The sequence below is a fragment of the Oncorhynchus mykiss genome, chromosome 6 (assembly GCF_057628025.1).
Source record: "Oncorhynchus mykiss isolate SJ-2025 chromosome 6, ASM5762802v1, whole genome shotgun sequence".
NCBI classification, from domain to species: domain Eukaryota; kingdom Metazoa; phylum Chordata; class Actinopteri; order Salmoniformes; family Salmonidae; genus Oncorhynchus; species Oncorhynchus mykiss.
The window spans coordinates 47,633,040-47,648,835 of NC_143027.1; the positions used below are offsets into that span (position 1 = coordinate 47,633,040).

Genomic DNA, 15,796 nt, shown 5'->3' on the forward strand with positions numbered 1-15,796 from the left:
AGTACAGTACATGTGTTAAGGCTGCAGAGGGATAATTCCAGTGCAGCACATGTGTCAAGGCGATAATTACAGTACATATGTTAAAGGTGTTGAGGGATAATTCCAGTGCACTAGTTATCGACTGGAGACTTAAAATGCTGAAAACAGGTCCCTAGTGGAATTACAACAACATGGCTGCTTGTAAGATATGTAGAGGGTAACCATATACAGTGGGGCAAAAAAGTATTTAGTCAGCCACCAATTGTGCACGTTCTCCCACTTAAAAAGATGAGAGGGGCCTGTAATTTTCATCATAGGTACACTTCAACTATGACAGACAAAATTAGATAAAAAAATCCAGAAAATCACTTTGTAGGTTTTTTAATGAATTTATTTGCAAATTATGGTGGAAAATAAGTATTTGTTAACCTACAAACAAGCAAGATTTCTGGCTCTCACAGACCTGCAGCTTCTTTAAGAGGCTCCTCTGTCCTCCACTTGTTACCTGTATTAATGGCACCTGTTTGAACTTGTTATCAGTATAAAAGACACCTGTCCACAACCTCAAACAGTCACACTCCAAACTCCACTATGGCCAAGACCAAAGAGCTGTCAAAGGACACCAGAAACAACATTGTAGACCTGCACCAGGCTGGGAAGCCTGAAACTGCAATAGGTAAGCAGCTTGGTTTGAAGAAATCAACTGTGGGAGATATTATTAGGAAATGGAAGACATACAAGACCACTGATAATCTCCCTCGATCTGGGGCTCCATGCAAGATATCACCCCGTGGGGTCAAAATGATCACAAGAACGGTGAGCAAAAATCCCAGAACCCCACGGGGGGACCTATTGAATGACCTGCAGAGAGCTGGGTCCAAAGTAACAAAGCCTAACATCAGTAACACACTACGCCGCCAGGGAATCAAATCCTGCAGTGCCAGACGTGTCCCCCTGCTTAAGCCAGTACATGTCCAGGCCCGTCTGAAGTTTGCTAGAGAGCATTTGGATGATTCAGAAGAAGATTGGGAGAATGTCATATGGTCAGATGAAACCAAAATATAACTTTTTGGTAAAAACTCAACTCATCATGTTTGGAAGACAAAGAATGCTGAGTTGCATCCAAAGAACACCATACCTACTGTGAAGCATGGGGGTGGAAACATCATGCTTTGGGGCAGTTTTTCTGCTAAGGCACCAGGACGACTGATCCATGTAAAGGAAAGAATGAATGGGGCCATGTATCGTGAGATTTTGAGTGAAAATCTTCCATCAGCAAGGGCATTGAAGATGAAACGTGGCTGGGTCTTTCAGCATGACAATGATCCCAAACACACCGCCCGGGCAACGAAGGAGTGGCTTCGTAAGAAACATTTCAAGGTCCTGGAGTGGCCTAGCCAGTCTCCAGACCTCAACCCCATAGAAAATATTTGGAGGGAGTTGAAAGTCCGTGTTGCCCAGCAACAGCCCCCAAACATCACTGCTCTAGAGGAGATCTGCAGCAACAGTGTGTGAAAACCTTGTGAAGACTTACAGAAAACGTTTGACCTCTGTCATTGCCAACAAAGGGTATATAACAAAGTATTGAGATAAACTTTTTTTATTGACCAAATACTTATTTTCCACCATAATTTCAAATAAATTCATAAAAAATCCTACAATGTGATTTTCTGAATTTTTTTCTCTCATTTTGTCTGTCATAGTTGACAATTACAGGCCTCTCTCATCTTTTTAAGTGGGAGAACTTGCACAATTGGTGGCTGACTAAATACTTTTTTGCCCCACTGCACATTGCACATAGACTGTAAGAAATCCTGAATGTATTGAAATGCCTTTGCTCGCAGGGCATGAGTTAATTCATAACCCATCATTTATACCTATTACTTCATAACCAATCATTTATACCTGTTAGTTCATAACCCATAATGTATACCTGTTAATTCATAACCCATCATTTATACCTTTTGCTCGAAAGGAGTGTTTCAGGCAGACTGGCACGCTCCCTGACCTTACTTCTTACTTGGTAGGAACTAATGGGGAACCATAATAAATCCCAGGAAAATTAGCTGCTGCCTTGGCAGGAACTAATGGGGATCCATAATAAACCCCAGGAAGAGGAGCTGCTGCCTTGGCAGGAACACAGTCATGTGATACGTGGTATTGAAAAGTCCAATCTTAGGAGAGTTCATGGGAGGCACTATACTGTGTGTCTGCAGGTGTCTATCTGGTCAAAACCACTGATACAGGTGCCCCTCCACCCTCTGATGGGTTGGATCATGTCTACAGAGAAACCTAGATTCAAATACTTAGATTTGTGTGTATTGGGTATATGTTGTGAAATTGTTAGATATTACTTGTTAGATATTACTGCACCGTCGGAGCTAGAAACACAAGCATTTTGCTACACCCGCAGTAACATCTGCTAAACACGTGTATGTGACCAATAAAATGTGATTTTATTTTGATTTGAAATAAACATAGTTATCAAAGGTGCTTTTGGCTGGGGTCAAAATTACTCCAAAGGATTTGAATTTGTTAAAAGTCCATTTTGATACAGAAACACTAAACCATGATTTAGATGTATTAAGAACAAGTTGATTGACAAAGTCATGAAAAATTGGAAGAATTGAAAAATACACATTTTGGCTATGATAAAAGACATGCCTCTGGGGTCAAAATGATCCATGTCAGAAGTATGGTTCAATGCAAATATGTAGTGGTGTGTAGTTTGTTTAAAATTCTCACTCATTAAACACGAACCAATCAACACATGCTTCTCTTTGAACGACTTAATATAATATTAAACTTTTATGAAATAAATTAAAAATAAACTTTTGGTTTCTCAACTGCGTTACCCACTCCAGTCAGCAGATGGCGATGTGCGTCTGTTAGGTTCAGGCGACGCTGCCAGTGTGACGTCAAATCTAGTGGACGGGACGCTCCTTCAACAACAACAGCTAGTCAGACACCTCGGTAGCTTTCTAGCAAACACAGCTACAACATTCACGCTCTTTACACTGTTTTTGGTGTATATTAGTCGCTGTGTATGAAACACACTTCTGTCCTATGTACTTGTTGGCCCATTTAAGTATATGTTTACGTTGTTTGTTTGTCAGGTAGCTGGTTTGCTAAGTTAGCTTAGAACTTGTCTAGTCGCTAATGCTAACATCTCCGACCATGAGTTCACTAAGCTACTCTCCTCCTGATAAAGAAGAGGAGGTCTGCTGGACGGAGAAAGAAGCTCTAGTCAAAGACGAGGAGGAAGAGAAGGATGTTACAATACAAAAACAAGTAGAGGGTGGGGCTGTTACCGTGAAAGAAGAAGAGAAAGACGTTTCAGTGAAAGAAGAGGACGCGTTCAGAGTGAAAGAGGAGGAGGGGGAGATGACTGTCACATTGGAGGAAGAAGGGGAGGTTGGAGATCTGTTTAACACCAGTAAATACCGTCTCTGCAGTCGTTGAACCAATATGCAGTAAAGGGGTTCTACGCTTTAATGTTGTTCTGTAGGAATGGCTGAAGCTACACTGTAACGTGTGAACAGCAAGAGTGGACCATCAACAAAACGTTAACAATTGATCAAATGCATCCAATGACAATGCCTGAAATTCTGTAGTCCTCAATATCTCCTATTAGATTAGCCCAAGATGTAGTTTTAAAGGGGCAATCAGCAGTTGTTACATCCATTTTGGGACTTATACATGAATGATATGTACCCATTGTTTCTTGAAGATTTCACTTCTAAATTTCTCATGAGCTTAGTTTAACTGTCGTACCCCATCAAAACTCAGAATATAAGCTTTTTTTTACTCCAATGTTTGTCAGTAAACATGAACAAACACTATATCTTCAAAACATGGTTAAAACTATAATGTTGATATCATGGATGGTTGCATTTCTCCAGCCCCATCCCTCAGCTTTTTACTGAAACCGGCAGGGAGTACGCTTTGTTATTGTTTCTACTGCTGACTGCTGCCCCCGTTACTCCTCAAGGTCCAATGACTGTATGTTATTTTTAGAGGTAGACTGGCTCTGGTAGCTAAAATATTCAAATATTCCATCTAAATGTGAATCGATTCTCAATTGCGACACGTTTCTAGAAACATAAATCGCAGTACTTTCATATCACATCAAAATCATTTCACATAATACTTTCATATCACATCAAAATCATTTCACACAATACTTTCATATCACATCAAAATCATTTCACATAATACTTTCATATCACCTCAAAATCATTTCACATAATACTTTCATATCACCTCAAAATCATTTCACATAATACTTTCATATCACATCAAAATAGGTAAGCAGTTGCGACACCCCAAACGGTAAACCAAATTAGTTTCTCGTAATTTCTCCTTCCTTCAGGCTTCTTTTTCTTCTTTGGACTTTATATGGCGGTTGGCAACCAACTTTAAGATGCATTACAACCATCAACTGTACTGGAGTGTGGACCTCAGTTCATCTTTTAGTCACCCACTTGGGTATATACCAAGACAGTTGGGAAGAGGGCACAACAAGACCTTTTCCCCCTCAGGAGACTGAAAAGATTTGGCATGGTCATCAAAAGGTAATACAGCTGCACCACCGAGAGCATCCTGACCGGTTGCATCACAGCCTGGTATGGCAACTGCTCGGCCTCTGACCGTAAGGCGCTACAGAGGGTAGTGCGAACGGCCCAGCACATCACTGTGGCCAAGCTTCCTGCCATCCAGGACCTATATAATAGGTGGTGTCAGTGGAAAGCCCATCAAATCGTTAGACTCCAGTCACCTAAGTTTAGACTGCTTTCTCTGCTTTCTCTGCTAAGCCTCCTCAACGGCTTCTACCCCCAAGCCATAAAACTGCTGAACAATTCATAAAATCGTCACTGGACAATTTACATTGACCCCCCCACCCCTTCCCTTTTGTGCACTGCTGCTACTCACTGGTTGTTTGTTACCTATGCATAGTCACTACGCCCCTACCTTCATGTACAGATTACCTCAACTAGCCTGTACCCCCGCACACTGACTCGGTACCGGTGCACCCTGTATGTAGCCACCACACTGACTCGGTACCGGTGCCCCCTGTATATAGCCTCCACACTGACTCGGTACCGGTGCCCCCTGTATATAGCCTCCACACTGACTCGGTACCGGTGCCCCCTGTGTATAGCCTCCACACTGACTCGGTACCGGTGCCCCCTGTATGTAGCCACCACACTGACTCGGTACCGGTGCCCCCTGTGTATAGCCTCCACACTGACTCGGTACCGGTGCCCCCTGTATAAAGCCTTGTTATTGTTATTCTCATTGTGTTACTTTTTATTATTCGTTTTTATTTTATTCTACTTGGTAAATGTTTTCTTCTTCTTGAACTGCACTGTTGGTTAAAGGGCTTGTAAGTAAACCATTTCAAAGCATTTCAAGTCTAAGTTGGTGTCTTGACGGATTTGTAAAAAACGGTTTGTCATAAAACACTATATATATTTTTTTCAATGTTGCTGACACCCTTCCCCAGAGGTGTCTCATTATTGGGATTCATTGCTGATTCCTACCTGTAGTAGCTCACTATGAGGTGTCTAGTGATACAGGTTAAGGGCCCTGTTGGACATTGGTGGTTGGTAGTGGAGTCGAGGGAACAAGCTGGGTTGGACACGGCCATGTTATTATCCCACACACAGTCTCTGTGGTTCATATGAACCCCATTCCTGGGAATTAGATTTGATTACAAATCGCCCCTGTCTTTTACCACAGAAGGGTTCCATCTGTCCCATTCCCAGCTAGGTTATGAGGTGCTTTGTCGTCAGGACCTATGACTGGTTGATAGGGGAAACCTCCATGCTTATTATAGAAAAAGTAATTAGGGGAAAACTATTTAGTAAACTGAAGTAAAACAACAAACATTTTTGAAAAATGAAAACTATTCAAAAACTATCTTTGACACCAAAACTAAATAGCCTAAAATAATAACCAGCATGAATTATGTTCAGTTTGAATCATTTATATCTTAACTTTGGGCAAAAATAGAATTGGGTATTAAATATTTTTTATGTGGTTTTAAAGCTTCTGAACCTGGTGGCTGCTTAATGCTGCCATGGGATGGCAATGTTTCAAATAGACCTAGCTTGTGTATCACTATCACTTGCTATCACCAGAAATACTTTAAGAAATTAGGATATTGGAAACTCCTTTCGATTCGTATTAACAGCTTAAAGAAAAGAACATTGGCATGAATGACCTTCCGTGAACAAGAAGCACAACATTACAAATATTTTCAGAGATGTGAGATAATCAACTAGTTCTCTGTAATATCGTATAGCTTTGCAATCGTGACATTACGTACTTTCAAGGAAAATCGGCATGTTTCTCAACTCATACCTTGACTTTAAAAAGTGATTTTCGTGAGAATTTGCTTAGGAACTGCGTGTCACAGCATGACTATGTGAACATGATTTGTCGACTGTCTCTTGGACGGGCGTTATATACGCTTTGACATTTTCTGGAATACTGTTTGAAAACGTTTTGAAAACGTTTTTGTTTACTAGCCTGCCTATTGAATTTGGAATGCACTGTACTGTTCATCTCTGAAACTCACTGAGATAATTCCTTTGATACAGCAGTAGCAATACAGGGATATAACATCTACAGAAAAGACAGGAATGCCTATGGGGGAGGTGTTGCTGTATACAGTGCATTCTGAAAGTATTCAGACCCTTGAATTTTTCCATGTTTTGTTACATTAAAGCCTTACTCTAAAATTGATTAAATTATTTTCCCCCCTTTCATTTAGATAATTTATTTGGCACATCTGCATTTGGGGAGTTTCTCCCATCCTTCTCTGCAGATCCTCTCTAGCTTAGTCAGGTTGGATGGGGAACATCACTGCACAGCTATTTTCAGGTCTCTCCAAGAGATGTTAGATCGGGCTCAAGTCCGGGCTCTGGCTATGTCACTCAAGAACATTCAGAGACTTCTTCCGAAGCCACTCCTGCGTTGTCTTGGCTGTGTGCTTAAGGTCGTTGTCCTGTTGGATGGTGAACCTTCGCCCCCCCTCAGTCTAAGGTCCTGAGCACTCTGGAGCAGGTCTTTCATCAAGGATCTCTCTGCACTTTGCTCCATTTATATTTCCCTGGATCCTGACTAGTCTCACAGTCCCTGCTGCTGAAAAACATCCCCACAGCATGATGCTGCCACCATCATGCTTCAACGTAGGGATGGTGCCAGGTTTCCTCCAGGCGTGACGTTTGGCATTCAGGCCAAAGAGTTCAATCTTGGTTTCATCAAGCCTGATAGTCTTGTTTCTCATGGTTTTAGTGTCCTTAAGGTGCCTTTTGGCAAACTCCAAGCAGGCTGTCATGTGCCTTTTACTGAGGAGTGGTTTCCGTCTGGCCACTCTACCATTAAGGTCTGATTGGTGGAGTGCTGCAAAGATGGTTGTCCTCCAATGCCCCATATACCACCCACCACTGCGACCTGTATGCTCTCGTCGACTGGCCTTGCTACATATTCGTCGCCAGACCGACTGGCTCCAGGTCATCTATAAGTCTTTGCTAGGTAAAGCTCCACTTTATCTCAGCTCACTGGTCACCATTGCAACACCCACCCATAGCACGTACTCCAGCAGGTATATATCACTGGTCATCCCGAAAGCCAACACCTACTTTGGCCGCCTTTCCTTCCAGTTCTCTTTTGCCAATGACTGGAACGAATTGCAAAAATCACTGAAGTTGGAGACTTATATATCCCTCACTAACTTTAAGCATCAGCTATCTGAGCAGCTTACCGATCGCTGCAGTTGTACACAGCCTATCTGTAAGTAGCCCATCCAACTACCTACATCATCCCCATATTGTTTTTATTTAAAAAAAAATGCTCTTTTGCACACCAGTATTTCTACTTGCACATCATCATCTGCACATCTATCACTCCAGTGTTAATTTGCTAAATTGTAATTACTTCGCTACTATTGGCCTATTTATTGCCTTACCTCCTTACTCCATTTGCACACACTGTATATAGATGTTTCTATTGTGTTGTTGACTCTACGTTTGTTTTTCCCATGTGTAACTCTGTTGTTTTTTTGTCACACTGCTTTGCTTTATCTTGGCCAGGTCACAGTTGAAAATGAGAACTTGTTCTCAACTGACCTACCAGGTTAAATAATAAAGGTGAAATTTTAAAAATGAAATTAAAAAATATTAACTTTATTGACACCGAAATGGATACTGTCATTGATGTGGTTCTTCAATAATTACACATAATTCTTAATACTATAGCAAACATTATATTAAGCAGGACAATCAAACGAGCCTTACAATTATAATACAAAGTAGTGTGAAATGTAGTCATAAGCAACCTGGAAATGGAGGTTACTCCCCTGAGTTTTCCCCCATTCACATTCAGAATACATTGTGAAAAACTAAAATCTTTGCTCCCCATTTTTGCTCCAGGCAGATATAGTACATCATTAACTATTGGTTTCCTCATTCGCAGGGAGGTGTTTCTGCAATCAAATTCTGTCCGCATCGCCCTCGTGCCGCAATTCTAGCAAACACAGAAAGGGGCCTATATTGGACACCAAAAGTTGTCTGGCACACTGCTTAGAGTTTCAACAACATGAATAACTTATTTCTAGCCTACAATCATCGATGTTACTACTAATGTGAAAAGAAGACAAAATATGACTATTCTTGCTCATTTTAAGACAATTGTCAAATAATTTTAACATTCATTACAGACGTCAATTGTTCTACAACATCATGACTACGCTGTTGGCATCACCCTTTACAATGGATTTCTACTGTTTGGGTCTTTAGTCATCTGTCTGACTTTGTTGTTCACACAGGAGAGAGACGGGACTATCGTGGATCCTCTGGGGAGCCTCAACAACCTCATGATGCTGAAGAGGCAGAGAAGAGTCTCTCCAGATCAGAACACCTCAACAAACACCCGCAGAGACCCACAGGGAAGAGGACTCACTGCTGCTCTGACTGTGGGAAGAGATTCACCTCCTCATCAGGCATTAAAATTCATCAGAGAATCCACACAGGAGAGAAATCTTATATCTGTACTCAATGTGGAAAGAGTTTTACTACATCTAGCCATCTGACATTACACCAGAGAACACACACAGGAGAGAAACCTTATATCTGTGATCAATGTGGGAAGAGTTTTTCTGCATCTAGCTATCTGACTCTACACCAGAGAACACACACAGGAGAGAAACCCTATATCTGTGATCAATGTGGCAAGAGTTTTGTTCGATCTGACCAGCTGACATTACACCAGAGAACACACACAGGGGAGAGACCTTATAGCTGTGGTCAATGTGGGAAGAGTTTTGGTCAATCTGGAGATCTGACAGTGCACCAGAGAACACACACAGGAGAGAAATCTTATAGCTGTGATCAATGTGGAAAGAGTTTTGTTAGATCTAGCCTTCTGACATTACACCAGAGAACACACACAGGAGAGAAACCTTATAGCTGTGATCAATGTGGCAATAGTTTTACTACCTCTAACTATCTGACTCTACACCAGAGAACCCACACAGGAGAGAAACTTTTTATCTGTGATCAATGTGGGAAGAGTTTTGTTCGACCTGGCCAGCTGACATTACACCAGAGAACACACACAGGAGAGAAACCTTATAGCTGTGGTCAATGTGGGAAGAGTTTTGGTCAATCTGGAGATCTGACAGTGCACCAGAGAACACACACAGGAGAGAAACCTTATAGCTGTGATCAATGTGGGAAGAGATTTGCCACATCAGGCTCTCTGACTCTACACCAGAGAACACACACAGGAGAGAAACCTTATAACTGTGGTCAATGTGGGAAGAGTTTTGCTGCATCGAGCAATCTGACTCTACACCAAAGAACACACACAGGAGAGAAGCCTTATAGCTGTGTTCAATGTGGGAAGAGTTTTGGTCAATCTAGCATTCTGACTCGACACCAGAGAACACACACAGGAGAGAAATCTCATAGCTGATACCAAATATAATCTGATAAAAGATCTCTGCTCAAATATCAGAACATGTATACATGATGGAGTTGTTTCATGATATCAATGAATTAATGTCACAATGTAGAATGTTTTAACATTGTAGTTGGAGTATTTTAATAGTGTCACAATTTAGAACCCTAAACGTTTGCCCCCTTATCAATTGATTTCAACATGTTATCGATGAGTGATGACAAATAAGTGTTGCAGTCCTTTGTTTAGCGACCCCTGATTTGAAATGCATCTCTCCAAAATGTAGCTGACTGTCTTCTGCAGGTTGTCCTCCAACCAGTGAGGTAAAAGATATCTCCCATTTCCATGTGTTTTTTTAGTTGTGTTTGTTTCAACATCAGGTAGAACTGATTCCCCCCTAATCGACATCAGTGATTATTTACTTATCAAAACAACAGCTTTTTTGGTGCTTGTGCAGTTTATAAGGAACTTATACAAGTAATTTGATTATTGTGGCAGATGTTTGTGTATATTGTACAATTTATGTTTAGTTTTTCAATTTATCACAAACTGTTTCTGCATATTGGTTATTTATTTATTTTTATCTTTATTTAACTAGGCAAGTCAGTTAAGAACAAATTCTTATTTTCAATGACGGCCTAATCACATCATATTTCAAACATTCAGCCTGACAAAAGATACATGTTTTATTATTCCATGCCTCACCATTAAGTCAATTATTGCCAATACATATTAACAAAGGGATGTACATTTGCTTTTGATATTTCAAATGTACAATTCATGTGACATTTAGTAATCATAATTATTTATGCAACCAACTGACAATTTTTGGGTACAATTATATTGAAATTGTTAGCCTGCTTTTAGAATATCAGGGATCATTCTCAGATGTGCCAACCCTAATGTACTGGAGCATGACATTGGGGACTGGGCCTCGATCCAACAACATGCCTATCGAGATATTGCAGGACTTTGCTCTTGAAATCATACAATTTGATTTGAGTTTTGTTTGGGAAAGTACTACGGATATTGCAGGAGTTTCCTCTTAAAATCAGACATGTCCGTGATAAGGTTAACTTGGTTGCTGATTGTCTCAAGTGTGGGCAGTCAAAAGGTTTTGTGTTTTTCGTTAGGCAGTCATTGCTATGGATCACGTTTTTCCGTATTGGAGATGAGTTTTGTTTGGGCTCATTCCAAGGGGAGGAGAGTTCTAGAAGCTAGTGAGTTTTAGGATTCTATAGAAAGAAAAAGGAGAAAAAAATTATATGATTGTATATTATTGTTTAGAAGTATGTGTTTTTTCTTGTTTTTAATTGTTGACAGCAAGTGGTTTTCTGTTGGTGGTGAGCAAACTTGACCAACAAAAATTTAGGATATATTTGTTGTCTTTAGGGGGAAGGTGTTACAGGCTTTGGTTTTTCCATTTATGTTTTGATGTTAGACTTTAGCACGTAGGAACGGGGGATACCAAGTCAGCTGTACAACTGAATGCATTCAACTGACATGTGTCTTCCGTGCACTGATGACTGTCACCTCGTTAGTATGTGTTACACCTGTGCTGGCTTGTCCATCTCGTTAGTGGGAAGGTGTTTCACCTGACCTGGTCCAGGTTCTATTTAAGAGTGTCTGGCCCAGTGCTCCAGTTGTCTGATAGATGTGGAGAGTCAACACCTTTAGTTCATCCACCTTTAAGTTTGTTGTGGGTTTTTTGTTTGGTTTCCTCTTCTTGGGCAGTTTTAGTGGGTTAGATTTAGTGGTGTCTTTTATTTCCCAGTTGTTGTTACTAGTCAACTTTCAATGTACACCCCCATAGTGCCTTTCAGAACCCCTCTTAAAAAAAACAGCTTTAATTTTGGGTTGGATATTTTCATCAAAGGCATTTCCTTAGGATGCTCATTAGTCTTTAAGTTGCTATTATTGTTTTTTATCCTCTTATGTTTGTGTACTAAATATTTCTGTTTATTTTAATTTGTTTTTTCCTGTGAAGTCATTGTGTTGCATCCATGTCTGACATACTGTATAAATAAAGCTTGATTTGATTTGAACATATTGCAAAACAAATTAAGCCAATGATTGACCAATCAACAGACTCTTGGTCCATCTTAGTATGAAAAACAGTATCAATCCCACTTTTCAAGCCTGCTGAAGGTGTGGTGGAGTGGTAAACACCCCCCCCCCCCCCCCCCCCCGGCTCTACCAGGGGCATGAGGTGGTCTCCCACAGCTCTGTTTATGTCATGTTCTGCAGCCTTGCCGTTCCATTTCTTGACTGCCCCTGCAACACAGAAACACATTTAGTCATATTATGTAAAACACTCAAAGTAATGGATATGGAGCAACTATATTCTCAGTTACACCTGGCACCTAAATGTGACTTCTGTCATCTGATCACTCCAAGTTGCATTAGGTTCAGATCTACCAGGATGAGCTTTTGACAGTCTGGATGCAGTCAGGCCACTGAATCTGCATAAACAATGTAAAGAGATGGGGTGAATGAGTGGGGGAAAAGTACATTTTACACAAACTACTTTCATAAATCAAATGTTGTTGGTCACATACAGGTGTTCAGCAGATGTTATTGCGGGTGTAGCGAAATGCTTGTCCTTCTAGTTCCCACTGTGCCTCAATATTAGTTATAAAGTTATATCTAACAATTTCACAACAAATACCTAACACACACAAATCTAAGTAAAGGAATGGAGTTATGAATATATAAATATATGGATAAACAATGTCAGAGCAGCTTAAACTGAGATACAGTAGAATAGTATAGAATACAGTATATACATATGAGATGAGTAATGCATAGACTAAGATACAGTAGAATAGGATAGAATACAGTATATACATATGAGATGAGTAATGCATAGACTAAGAGATACAGTAGAATAGGATAGAATACAGTATATACATATGAGATGAATAATGCCAGATATGTAAACATGCAGGAGATCCACGAAGGAAAGATAGTGATGGTGCTCAGTGACGTTGCATATGGTGGGGAACAACCAATCACGATGAGGGATCGCCAGTTGTGAACGGTTTAGCATGCTGGAGACAACCATGTGAATGCAGGCTACATCAAGTGTTCCAATGATAAAATATTTGAGTTCATTTTGTCCTTTTTATATATATATATATATGTTTTTTTCCCCTCAATTTCAATCTTGTCTCATCTTCGCAACTCCCCAACAGGAGTTGCGAAGGTCTAGTCATGCGTCATCCAAAACATGACTCTCATAACCGAGCTTCTCCACACCTGCCCGCTTAACCCAGAAGCAAGCCGCACCAATATGTCGGAGGAAACACCGTTCGTTCACCTGACGACCGAGGTCTGCCTGCAGGCGCCCGGCCTGCAACAAGGAGTCGCTAGAGCGAGATGAGCCAAGTGAAGTCTAGTTGTTGTAGTTCACCATGTTACAGGGAAGTGTGATGGGGGGGGGGGGGGGGGGGGTTGGAATGCAGACTAGTTGTTGCAGTTCACCATGTTACAGGGAAGTGTGATGGAGGGAGTTTGGAATGCAGTCTAGTTGTTGCAGTTCACCATGTTACAGGGAAGTGTGATGGAGGAGTTTGGAATGCAGTCTAGTTGTTGCAGTTCACCATGTTACAGGGAAGTGTGATGGAGGAGTTTGGAATGCAGTCTAGTTGTTGCAGTTCACCATGTTACAGGGAGGTGTGATGGGGGGGGGGAGAGTTTGGAATGCAGACTAGTTTTTGCAGTTCACCATATTACAGGGAAGTGTGATGGAGGAGTTTGGAATGCAGACTAGTTGTTGTAGTTCACCATGTTACAGGGAAGTGTGATGGAGGAGTTTGGAATGCAGACTAGTTGTTGTAGTTCACCATGTTAAAGGAAAGTGTGATGGAGGAGTTTGGAATGCAGTCTAGTTGTTGCAGTTCACCATGTTACAGGGAAGTGTGATGGAGGAGTTTGGAATGCAGTCTAGTTGTTGCAGTTCACCATGTTACAGGGAAGTGTGATGGAGGAATTTGGAATGCATTCTAGTTGTTGCAGTTCACCATGTTACATGGAAGTGTGATGGGGGAGTTTGGAATGCAGTCTAGTTGTTGCAGTTCACCATGTTACAGGGAAGTGTGATGGAGGAGTTTGGAATGCAGTCTAGTTGTTGCAATTCACCATGTTACAGGGAAGTGTGATGGAGGAGTTTGGAATGCAGACTAGTTGTTGTAGTTCACCATGTTACAGGAAAGTGTGATGGGGGAGTTTGGAATGCAGTCTAGTTGTTGCAGTTCACCATGTTACAGGGAAGTGTGCTGGGGGGGGGGAGAGTTTGGAATGCAGACTAGTTTTTGCAGTTCACCATATTACAGGGAAGTGTGATGGAGGAGTTTGAAATTCAGACTAGTTGTTGCAGTTCACCATGTTACAGGGAAGTGTGATGGAGGAGTTTGGAATGCAGACTAGTTGTTGTAGTTCACCATGTTACAGGAAAGTGTGATGGAGGAGTTTGGAATGCAGTCTAGTTGTTGCAGTTCACCATGTTACAGGGAAGTGTGATGGAGGAGTTTGGAATGCAGACTAGTTGTTGTAGTTCACCATGTTACAGGGAAGTGTGATGGAGGAGTTTGGAATGCAGTCTAGTTGTTGCAGTTCACCATGTTACAGGGAAGTGTGATGGAGGAGTTTGGAATGCAGTCTAGTTGTTGCAGTTAGCCATGTTACATGGAAGTGTGATGGGGGAGTTTGGAATGCAGACTAGTTGTTGCAGTTCACCATGTTACAGGGAAGTGTGATGGAGGAGTTTGGAATGCAGTCTAGTTGTTGCAGTTCACCATGTTACATGGAAGTGTGATGGGGGAGTTTGGAATGCAGACTAGTTGTTGCAGTTCACCATGTTACAGGGAAGTGTGATGGAGGAGTTTGGAATGCAGTCTAGTTGTTGCAGTTCACCATGTTACAGGGAGGTGTGATGGAGGGAGTTTGGAATGCAGTCTAGTTGTTGCAGTTCACCATGTTACAGGGAAGTGTGATGGAGGAGTTTGGAATGCAGTCTAGTTGTTGCAGTTCACCATGTTACAGGGAAGTGTGATGGGGGGGAGAGTTTGGAATGCAGACTAGTTGTTGCAGTTCACCATATTACAGGGAAGTGTGATGGAGGAGTTTGGAATGCAGTCTAGTTGTTGCAGTTCACCATGTTACAGGGAAGTGTGATGGAGGAGTTTGGAATGCAGTCTAGTTGTTGCAGTTCACCATGTTACAGGGAAGTGTGATGGAGGAATTTGGAATGCAGTCTAGTTGTTGCAGTTCACCATGTTACATGGAAGTGTGATGGGGGAGTTTGGAATGCAGTCTAGTTGTTGCAGTTCACCATGTTACAGGGAAGTGTGATGGAGGAGTTTGGAATGCAGTCTAGTTGTTGCAGTTCACCATGTTACAGGGAAGTGTGATGGAGGGAGTTTGGAATGCAGCCTAGTTGTTGCAGATCACCATGTTACAGGGAAGTGTGATGGAGGAGTTTGGAATGCAGTCTAGTTGTTGCAGTTCACCATGTTACATGGAAGTGTGATGGGGGAGTTTGGAATGCAGACTAGTTGTTGCAGTTCACCATGTTACAGGGAAGTGTGATGGAGGAGTTTGGAATGCATTCTAATTGTTGCAGTTCACCATGTTACAGGGAGGTGTGCTGGGGGGGGGAGAGTTTGGAATGCAGACTAGTTTTTGCAGTTCACCATATTACAGGGAAGTGTGATGGAGGAGTTTGGAATGCAGACTAGTTGTTGTAGTTCACCATGTTAAAGGAAAGTGTGATGGAGGAGTTTGGAATGCAGTCTAGTTGTTGCAGTTCACCATGTTACAGGGAAGTGTGATGGAGGAGTTTGGAATGCAG

The 15,796-nt window shown here is 41.5% G+C and overlaps 1 protein-coding gene across 1 annotated transcript; it reads left to right on the top strand.

Annotated features, from left to right (window-relative positions):
* The first annotated feature begins 2,691 nt into the window (after positions 1-2,691).
* Positions 2,692-12,006, top strand: LOC118964877 (uncharacterized). The gene is made up of 2 exons (XM_036980267.2): positions 2,692-3,415; positions 8,813-12,006. Exons 1-2 carry the CDS (start codon positions 3,139-3,141, stop codon positions 9,958-9,960), a joined length of 1,425 nt encoding a protein of 474 aa, XP_036836162.2. The 5' UTR covers positions 2,692-3,138; the 3' UTR covers positions 9,961-12,006.
* The last annotated feature ends 3,790 nt before the right edge of the window (positions 12,007-15,796 follow it).

Bases quoted from the DNA above. Each gene is read 5' to 3' on its own strand.
- LOC118964877 (XM_036980267.2), top strand. From the start codon at position 3,139: ATGCTAACATCTCCGACCATGAGTTCACTAAGCTACTCTCCTCCTGAT. The intron at 3,416-8,812 runs GTAAATACCGTC...TTGTTCACACAG, and splicing joins TGGAGATCTGTTTAACACCA to GAGAGAGACGGGACTATCGT.